At 37.9% G+C, this 10,061-nt stretch overlaps 1 protein-coding gene across 6 annotated transcripts in view; it reads right to left on the bottom strand.

The window, feature by feature from the left end:
* Positions 1-1,974: 1,974 nt before the first annotated feature.
* Positions 1,975-10,061, bottom strand: part of CRIM1 (cysteine rich transmembrane BMP regulator 1) — a 175,004-nt gene continuing 166,917 nt past the window's right edge. For all 6 annotated transcript variants that reach the window (XM_066178566.1, XM_066178567.1, XM_066178571.1 and 3 more), the window contains 4 exons: positions 8,032-8,226; positions 6,878-7,000; positions 5,361-5,548; positions 1,975-4,952 (listed from right to left, as the gene is read on the bottom strand). In XM_066178566.1, coding sequence (XP_066034663.1) covers positions 4,776-4,952; positions 5,361-5,548; positions 6,878-7,000; positions 8,032-8,226 — 683 coding nt within the window. In that variant the 3' untranslated portion in view covers positions 1,975-4,775. The remainder of the gene's footprint in view (positions 4,953-5,360; positions 5,549-6,877; positions 7,001-8,031; positions 8,227-10,061) is intronic.

Below are 10,061 nucleotides of genomic sequence, written 5' to 3'. Positions count from 1 at the left end.
GGGCAGCGATCGCGGAGCCGGGCCGGGCCGAGCCGGGGCAGCGATCGCGGAGCCGGGCCGGGCCGAGCCGGGGCAGCGATGAAAGAGCCGAGCCGGGCCGGGCGGAGCTGGGGCAGCGATCACAGAGCCGGGCCGGGATCGCGGAGCCGCACACACCGGTGTTCGTACTGACTCTCAGCTCCGCACCCAGTAGGGGCGGCTCATCGGGCTGGAAGGGGAGGCGTAGAATGGTTTGGGTTGGAAGGGACCTTTAAAGATCACCCAATTCCAGCGCCTCTGCCGTGGCAGGAGTATTTGCAGTAGTTTTGTTGTAACTTGTCTTTATTACTGTCATTGACGTCTCCATTCAGTCACCTAGTACGCAAGAATCTAAGCTTTGGAGATACTTTTTCTTAGCGCCACTGTGACTCCCGTGCCCACCCTTTGCTAGCTTTGTATTGTGCCCTTACGCGCAATATCTTAGGATGGGCTTTTTCGATCTTGTATTTTTTTTGAGCAACCACGATCTTTTGATATCCTAAAGTACATACCGGGAATTTTCTCTGCTTAACTTACTGATGCAGTTTGAGCTTCCTTTAATTTTCTTTCTATACTTTCTACTTGATGTTTGGCAACAGTGCAAGTGGAAAACGCATTCCTAGTTAAGCATCTGAGTGCCACTGAGGTCATTGAAAGGATTTGCATCCCATCCTACTCAGGATTATGCAAAGCTGACAAACCCTAGTGTAAATAGGCATTCCAAATATGATCCTTTCAGACATAGAAGGGCAGAGGACGCCAGGACTACTTATAAGTGTTAAAATGTGGATGCATCATTCTTTTATACATTGGTACAATTATGTTTTCTGTTTCATTCTGATGAAAACCCAAAATGCTTGCAGAGTTTTAAGATGCTCTTCCAGAAGTCTTCCATAGCCTTAGTCTTGGGAAGGAGCAATAATGCTGGAACAGGTAACTGGCAAGGGAGAAAAAAATCACCAAATGGAAATGTAAAGGGTTGCACATAAATACAGATCTATCCTAGTTAAAGTCAATTATGGGCTTTGCAGTAACTACTGGGCATTTTGTATTATTGCAGCTAGCTCTGCAAGAACACTGACTCAGCTGTCAGTAGCAATCCAAACAGTAAACACCATGCTAGATCCAGGGAGTACCACATGTGAACAATGAGGACATTTTCAGTCCCCTAACCCTTCATCTTAAAGGATGTACATGGAAGTACAAGGAACAGCAAGGTTGGCCATAAGGCATGGCATTACTCCTGAAGAATCGTATCTCAGGATTCTTAAGAAAAAACAGGAACAAGATAGAGGTCTCTAAATTAATGGGTGACACATAAATACTGGTCTACTGCTGCTTTCAATATGTCAGGGATATTAAATGAAGCCATTAGGAGAATAGGTTCAAAGAAAAGAGGCAGTTTTTTTACAAAGCAAGTAGTTAAGCTGAAAACCAACTTGCCTCAGGATCTTACATACTAGAACTTGGACATCAAGGTAATTAACTTAAAAATTACTAGAAGAAAAAAACCCATTATAGCCTAAGAGATAAGTTGTTGATCTGCAACTCAGGAAGTCCATGAAGTGCAAATTCTGATTCCATACACTTTTTGTAGGACCTTGCATTAGAATCTTGTATGGTTAATCATGGCTTTCTGTCAGGTGAGACTAGACCACATAAACTCCATGGCAGGGCAAAGGCCTAAATTTGCGTTTGATTCCTCTTTACTGCACGTTGGAACTATTTGGAATTCCACAAAGCTCTCTAATGTGAAAATTCTTCAGTGTAATATGCAGAACTTTCTGCAACTGCAAACTCTTCTTTACCCACACTACTTTCTGACCTGTTCTGATCTCAGGTCAGCATGACCATAATACGAGTTCCTACTCACCATAATATTAAACTTTAAACTAATGTCTCAAGGACCAGTGTCCAGAAGTAATAAACGCGAACATTTAAGAAGACACGCATCCATAGGTTTAAAATTTTTTATTGTGCTGCCAAGAGCCAAATTACAAGAAACCGCCTTACAGTTAAAAAAGTAAACAAGCAATCTGCTGAACCGCAGTGCACTCCGAGTGCCACATATGCATCTATTTTTCAGAAAATTATATCTGCATTTCTCTTACAAGAGCACAACAGGAACCAAAGTAAAAGAGTGTAATGGATACAGCACATAGGATAAATCATATCTTTAAAATAATAATAATAAAATAATAATAATAAAAACACTTTACACCATGTCCTATATCCTGCTAATATTTTCAGAAAATGGCCTTGATTGTAAAACAAAAGCAAGCATTTACAATTTCTGGATAAAGACTGCTTACTCTTATGCAAGGAATGGATGTTTTGTCTTGACAAAATCTCTGTAGTTACTGGACAGAAATATCTCTGTTTCATTATCAGATTGATTACAAAACACTGGGGAGACTACATTTTTTCTTACTGGTGGTTGGAAACTGAAGTTATATAACCAGAAAAAATGTTGACCATTAATGATACACCTATTTTTTTCTTTGATGCAAACAGCTAGAACACCTTTTTGATATTCTAAAACAAAAAAAAATTGTTAATCTTCAGATTAATAAATTAGGTCATTATAATAATAAATTAGTTTTTTTTTTCAGTTTTAAAGTTCAGCAATCTCTGACCAAGTATTTACAACAATACTTGAGAGTTCCTTTACAAAAAATACATTTTCTTTTCACATTAAGCATACTGGGTATCTGTGTCTCTTATGACAAGCATTTGTAAAAGAAAAAAGGCAATGCACAAATGGGTAATTAGTATAAAAGTGCCAAGACCTGTTTGGAAAGTTAACATTGTATTATACAGTCAGAGTTATAAATGAGGCAAGCTACAACAAACTTCCAGCTTAATGCGGACAATATTCCAGTAGTTGTTTCAAACAATTGTTTGCAAAAAACCAAAAAACCAACCGAACAAACAAACAAAAAAAACCCAACCAAAACCAAAAAAAGAAAAACAAAACCAACCAAAATCCAGGAGCTGATTGTGTTATTTTATGAAGTTGATTAGTGCTGCATGTATATTGTCATCAGTGTCTCTAGCCAATGCATTCATTAAAAAGCCTTTTTAAGGCTAAGCAGGAAAAGAAAAATAAGAAACACCCTGAAATGTAGCAAGTAGCAAGAGCAACGCTTACTGCTATAATCGTGCACGAACTGAACACACGCCAACACAAGAGTGCACACACGCACGCACACACACACACAAACACTACCAAATCAAATCAAATCAAATCAAACTGTAGGTAGAATGAGATGCTCTTTTCTTGTCTTTCCTAAACTCACAAGCAATTAAGCATTGATATGGAATGCCTGTTATCTGTTTCTGCTCTGGGTAAAATCTCTCTCAGATAAAAATACATTCAACAAGAAAAAAAAATAGAAAAAATATATACTGTATACATAATATTTTATATATACAGTATATATATGTATAGTGTATATACACATGCACGTACGTATATATACATATGTATACCTACATGCATTTGTATATACATATATATACACAAACATACAAATATTTTTGTTGTTTTTTAGCATAATTATATTTACATAAATATTCCTATAATGCTAAAGTTTAAAGAAGCATGATCTCCTTTTTTTTTTTTCTGAGCTTCAAAAAAGGTGCTTGAGTAATATACAATTAAAATTAAGCAGCTTCCTAGCATGGAAGTAGTTTCTAAATCTGCATACCAGTAAATAAGAACATCAACAGGAAAAAAACAACAACCTTAAAACAGTCTCTTTTTTACTCTCTTGTATGCAAGAGCTTTGTCCAACAAAAATATTTTTCCTTCTCCTGTATGAACAACCAGAGATTGATAAAAAATAACAAAACAAAACCACAACAGACAAAACAAACAAACAAAAGCCCCTGGAACTGCATGGTGTTCTTGACTTTTCCTTCCCTCCTTCCTTCCTTCCTCCCTTCAATACTGCTGTCAAAAGATCCAGTGCTCATATCAGGAATTACTTAGGCCTCAGTCATTTGCTAACTCTGCTGAAGTCTGGCTAATCTAGCCAATCAGCTTTGAAGAAAACAAAAATAAAAACAAAATAAAAACAAAAAGCAGCACAAGGTATAATTTTATACATCCATAATAAACCCACCCTTTATTTTCTGCTATAATCTTTTCTTGCTATTTCATTAACTACTGCAGCTTCTCATCATATAGAAAAATATTTGCAGCTACACCACATCTGTGATGTGACAAATTCTGTTCTAGGAGTATATTACTGTAGCAACAGCTGGAAAAAAATAATCAGACCTTTTCATATTTTTTTTCACCTGGGGTTAGGCTTTTGCTGCAACAGATGCAATTTCAGAGCAACAAGGAAAATCACTATCCTGCTGCTCGGCAGTATATTTTTATCTCCAGCCAAGCACGACCAGCTTTTCTTCTCTGAAGCTTCCTTTCACTTCATTGCCTACCCCTAGCCCCTGATTCCCCCTCCCAGAAAACCTCTATAGCTATGTTACAAGCAAATACATCTTAACAAGTTTTAAAACTTTGGTTCTAAGAAAACACTTGGTCAGTTATCTCAAGGAAAAGTGGGAATGCTTTTTCTGGCACATTGCAGGAGTCAGAGCTCATCCCAGAAAGGTCTTAGAGCTGTACATGTAGTCACAAATCCAATACAATCCACTAAGCAACTGCACAATTCTAGTTTTATTTTAATAGCAGACTGTCTCTCTCTCTCCCTCTCTCTCTCTTAAATCCTTGGTAAGGGTGGAATTCTTCAAACTGTTTGATAGAAATTATCTGCCTGTAGGTTGTTCTGTTTCTGCATGCTGTAAAATCCACTGTATCTTGAATCTGGGTCTGCAATTCTTAGCATCCTCTGAGAACTGTCCACCTGGACCATGGTACCTTTCTTGCAGTCCACATATACCAGCTGATTGTTTAGGCAAGAAGGCTGTTAAAACAGAAAGGAAAGACTGAGTAAATCATACAATTTTTGTATTCCACACATAATTTTAAAAGTCCATTTGGTTCAAGTCCATAAGCACAAAACAAAATCAAACTGGCAATGAAAGGGTTTGGACTTTGGTTAAAGTTGGCTTATATCAGACATAGTAATGGACCAACACTCTCTTCAGAGTCACCATTTTTCATCTTCTGAATGGAGCTCTGGTATTCTATCCCAGCCGGGCTGGCTTAACTGTTCTCTGCTAATTCAGCACCACACAAAGGCTTAACCTGGTTGCCCCAGATGTGCAGCAGCTTTTTTCCCAGACATTTAACAGCCTCTTTATTGCTTAACATTTTCCACAATGTTTTGTTCCTGGTTAAAAAGGGGAAAGCCTGGAAATAGACATGGCACCTTTGTTGGGGCTTTGTAGCAGGACACTGGAATCCACTGCTTTTTTTGGTTGATGAGCAGGAACATGATGATCAGTAACAGCGCTATCGTGATTGGGATTGTCACCAAGGCAACAGAGCTGATGGATGTGTCTTCGCTGGGGTGGGGCCCGCTGCCACTCCGGTATTCTCCCTGGAGATGGTTCATGTCTGCAAGGCAAATGGGAGCATTTGTTAGTAATTATAAACGGGCCCTAGCCCTAAGGAAGAATGTAATTATAGAAGTTTCTTTATAAAGTACACCTTGTCACTCATATGAATTTGGACCTTTTCTCCTACAATGTCACCTTATTTACATAAATTAGAACAGCTAGTATCTTGTAGAGGGACTATGTTAGTCAGGAAAAGGCCATCAAAAAGAGAGGAGATAGAAGGAAACCTAAAGCACAGTAACGACCAAGCCTGACAATAACCTCTTACTCAGTTGTGTTTGCATGATCTTATCTGATCACAACCAAATTCCTATTTGCAAAAAAATCAGACTGTGTTTCCAGCTGAGGAGAACTTGAAAATCTTAGGATGAGAGTAATTTTTTCTTTTCTTTCACTTTTAAAAACTGGTAGGACAAGTACGATGTGTTCACTCTCTGATCTGTTGAGAGTGTATTACAATACCTGCAGCACTCAGCCTGTGAAAACAGACTGCTAGCAGTTTACTAGACTGTAGCAAGTTTTGTGTGTAATTGCAAAGAATGGTAACTTTCAATGACATATACAAAATTTTAATGCCTGAGAAATTAAAATGTTATAGTTATAAAAGGGTAAGCTTAGAACTTTGTTCTAGGTTACATTTCATGCATCCTTTCTTCAAACAATAGGATGCTATGAGATCATCCTCAGATTTAAAAAAAGGCATCCTCAGATTAAAAAAAAAAATACATAGTTTAGGTTGTCCTTCAATTAGGAAAGGTTAACAAAAACTGTGGCACAGAGTGTTTCCTCTATGCTGGAAGAATATTACAGTGCAGTTTTAAACAGAAGATGCATTTACATCCTTAGACAACCTTTTGGCTGTGTGTCACTATACCTGAGGTGTTTTTTTGTCTAAGGTCTGACATCATGGCTATATGTTGGGCTGTGGTACATGTTTTTCCATCTTTGTTTATCTATTTCTAAGAATGTCAAATGGATCAAATGAAGGTCTATCAACTCCAATGGCCTGCTTTCTAGTTTTTGAATCAGAAAAGACACTGAAGAATCACTTCTGATTCATCATTTTGTTGTATTCTAAACTTTATAGAACTCCATCATACCAATGCAGATGTTTTTTCTATGCAGAACATGGAGTGATAATGAGACCAAAATGTATAAACATAATTTAACTGACTGACTCATCTTTACTCAAAGCAAAATGCATGTAAGAATTATGCACTGAAGAATATTCTCAGATACAACTGCTAGCTGAGTAGAAAAAGTAGATGCGTTAAAACATGGGTAATAAACAGAGTCCTAAATTATCCCAGTTTATATCAGATCTGACCTCTGTGAATGTGGATTATATCATTTTCACTCGGTGTTGGCCAGTTTGGTACTTCTAGTTGAACATCTCCTCGATGGTTTGTCTTCTCAATGGGGATGTTAGTGGGTTCAGGTACATACATCTCTGTGAAATAAGAAAAATGTGTTTCACAAGTTACAGGCTGCTTAACTTCTCAGCGCTGCTCTTAATTCAGGAAATACACATGCCCATTTGCAGTGCGTTGTCATTTAAATTATCTTGTTTCAGAATTCTCATCATTAGCCTGGGATTTTGTTTGAAAACTTGTTCCATATTGTGTATGGGATACATGCCTGTTGTCATTATCATCATCCTAATGTGAATGGAACAAAGGACTGGTGTGGACAAACTTGCTTTTGAAAATACCTTCTCAGAATACATGCTTTACTTGCTCCTCTGTACCTTCTCAGAATACATGTTTTACTTGCTCCTCTGTGATACTCAAAAAAACCTCCCCCCCAAAAAAAAAATTAAGGGAAGGCTACATCTTCCCCGCTGATATGTAAAGAGTCTCTATTAGTTTCTTTGCCTTGCTTTTTTTTTGTAATCCTCAAAGGAGGGGAATTGAAAGAAGGGGTATTGCTGAATCTCCCCAGTTGTCCTGTCGGAAGTCACTACCAGCTGACTGAATAAGGTGAGCAAACTTCTGCAGAAGTGTATCAGGACTCACATTAAAAACCACTTGGAATTCTTATGGCCCTTGTGCCGATAGCTAAGAAAATGTCACATTGCTTTTAAGCCAAGTTGAAGTGATAAATAAAGCAATGTGATATTTGAAAAGTAACCAAGAGTCTCAGAAAAGACAGAAATGTTAATCACTGAGACATAATCTGCAGAGATGTAAGGATATTAATTTTCCCGCTTCATTAACATATTTTCATAGCCTTGTGAAAGGACAAAACGGGGGCAAGCAAGTCATTTTTCAGTTCACAGTTCTCAGAATAAGTGAAATTCAAACTATGTTTTTGCACAATGTGCCTATCTGTTAAGAATATTAATTTTCCTGAAATCTAAAAGGCTGTTGCCTTTGTGATGCTGTTCAAACATGGACTGACATTCAAAACCCAATTAAAAACCCTTATAATTTGCCCTAGGAAACCAGCATCACAATAAACTGGGTTGTCACATCACGTTACCTGGACACATGGGACAGCAGCTCCCCTCCACATTGATGGGTTCAGCACAAGGCAGAGGAGGGCAGCTGACAGTGGAGCAGAGAGTCTGACCCTGCAGGCAGTAGCAGTGTGTGCAGCTGTCAATGTCCCAGCGTTCCTCATCTGCGTACGTCTCTCCACTGAAGTGGCAGACCACTTTCTTTGGAACTGTATCTTCTGTGGAAGGAAAACACTGCTGTGATCGTGCAGTAACAGCCAATTACACACCAATCTGATTTCTTTCCTAGACACAAAAGCAAAACAATTGCCACAAAGAAATCCCAGCTGTAATTAAAAGATCCTCTCTTCATCTTCCAGAAAATCTTTGGGAAAAAATGTGATTTCTGCTTCTTTATGAAGTACATAATTAGCCTGGGCTGCTTCTCTTCATTTTCTTAATGCAAGAGGCTAGAGGATGAATGATTGGGACATGAAAATATGATATCAAAAGTGCTGTGAAAATTAAGAAAAATTCATTCTCTTTGACTGTTTGAGGCTACCAACTACTCATCTTCCTCCTTGTTTCCTAGTGAATCCTATTAAGATAAAATAACCCCTAAATTTCTAACTCCCAAATCTCAAGAATGACGAACTCTGTCTAGAAAACTTAAAAAAGCAGATTAGGCAAAATGCCAAGAAGGACTGGAGCAACTCTCAGGTTAAATAACTAGAAGTGCTTAGACTGTAATGATAAAACAGATTTGAAGGGGATCTGATATTTCCCTGCAACTTCATCAATGGAATACCCCAGGAAAAGAGCAATAACTAAACTCAGTACATTTTTTTCATGGTTGATATTATATAAATTGGAAATTGATGTGATCTTTTTGCCTAGGCATTCAATACACCACTTTTTAATGTTGCATCCTATGCAAGCCTTTTAGATGGTCTGCAGTAAACCTATTTCACTGAGAAGGCTGTAATGAATTGCTTAGCATAGGATGTTTTTCGGTGCTGGAGCGCTTAAGGATTAGCCAAAAAATCACAGAACAGAAACTCCAAAGGCCAAGCAGTGCCTCATTTTCATCTCAGCTTCCTCCTACCTTTGTTTCTTAGAGGCAAAAATTATTATGAAACCTGCTGATGACATGAGCTTGCACATTAAAGATATGAATGAGACAACAGAATGAAATCATAAACTTTCAGATAAATACTGGTTTAGCATTCACACAGATTACATCTTTAAGTATGCCAGTTAGACATATTTACCCTATGTCAGCCTTATTATATATTTTGGCCATGAGTAGAGGTTTTAATTAGTGACAAGACAATAGAGTGACATAATCTGGAATAACAAGGCTAGCAGTCAGCAGACCAGTCCAACGGATCTGAGAGAGTGAATTCAAATACAAAAGAAGACCAGCAAGAAGTACTACTGTGAAAACATTAATGGAATGATCTAAGAAGTACAAATGGTACCTGAGGTCCTTGGTATCTCATGGCTTTCATGGCTTTTAGTATGGCTGGGTCCCAATCATACTCAATCTCCCAAAGTAGATTTTGTAAGTGAATGTGGTGTGGGCATGGGAAAGGAAGAGTGGGAAGAAAAGGTGGCTGCAAGCCCAAGGAAGTGACTGAATCACCATCCCTAGGGGTATTTAAGATATGTAGACATAGCATTTGGGGACATGATCTAGTGGTGGACCTGGCAATGCAGGGTTAACAGCTGGACTCATTGAACTTAGATGTCCTTTCCAACCTATATGATTCTACGATTCTAAACATTTTATCAAGTATTACATGAAAATAATTAGAAAGAATCTACACAGAGATGTGCTTCACAGGTCTTAAAAATGAAAAGTAAACCAGTAAGAACCAGAAAGATGAAAATTAAGCGCATGACCTGACTCCTCTTACATGTAAGAGTATATATAATTCATGGAAACCATTAAAAAATGAAGTTTCAATGAATTTCAGTTATTTAAGCCACAAAAATTTCTGACTATATAGGACAACATAGACTAATAAAGTGTAGCATCACTGAAAATCTTTATATCTGAGTGTTAATTAAA

This window comes from Chamaea fasciata, unplaced genomic scaffold (genome assembly GCF_029207755.1).
Source record: "Chamaea fasciata isolate MVZ Bird 193981 ecotype frontalis unplaced genomic scaffold, bChaFas1.0.hap1 SCAF_3, whole genome shotgun sequence".
NCBI classification, from domain to species: domain Eukaryota; kingdom Metazoa; phylum Chordata; class Aves; order Passeriformes; family Sylviidae; genus Chamaea; species Chamaea fasciata.
The sequence above is the reverse complement of the archived record's forward strand: the minus strand, read 5'-3'. Positions and strand labels throughout refer to the sequence as shown.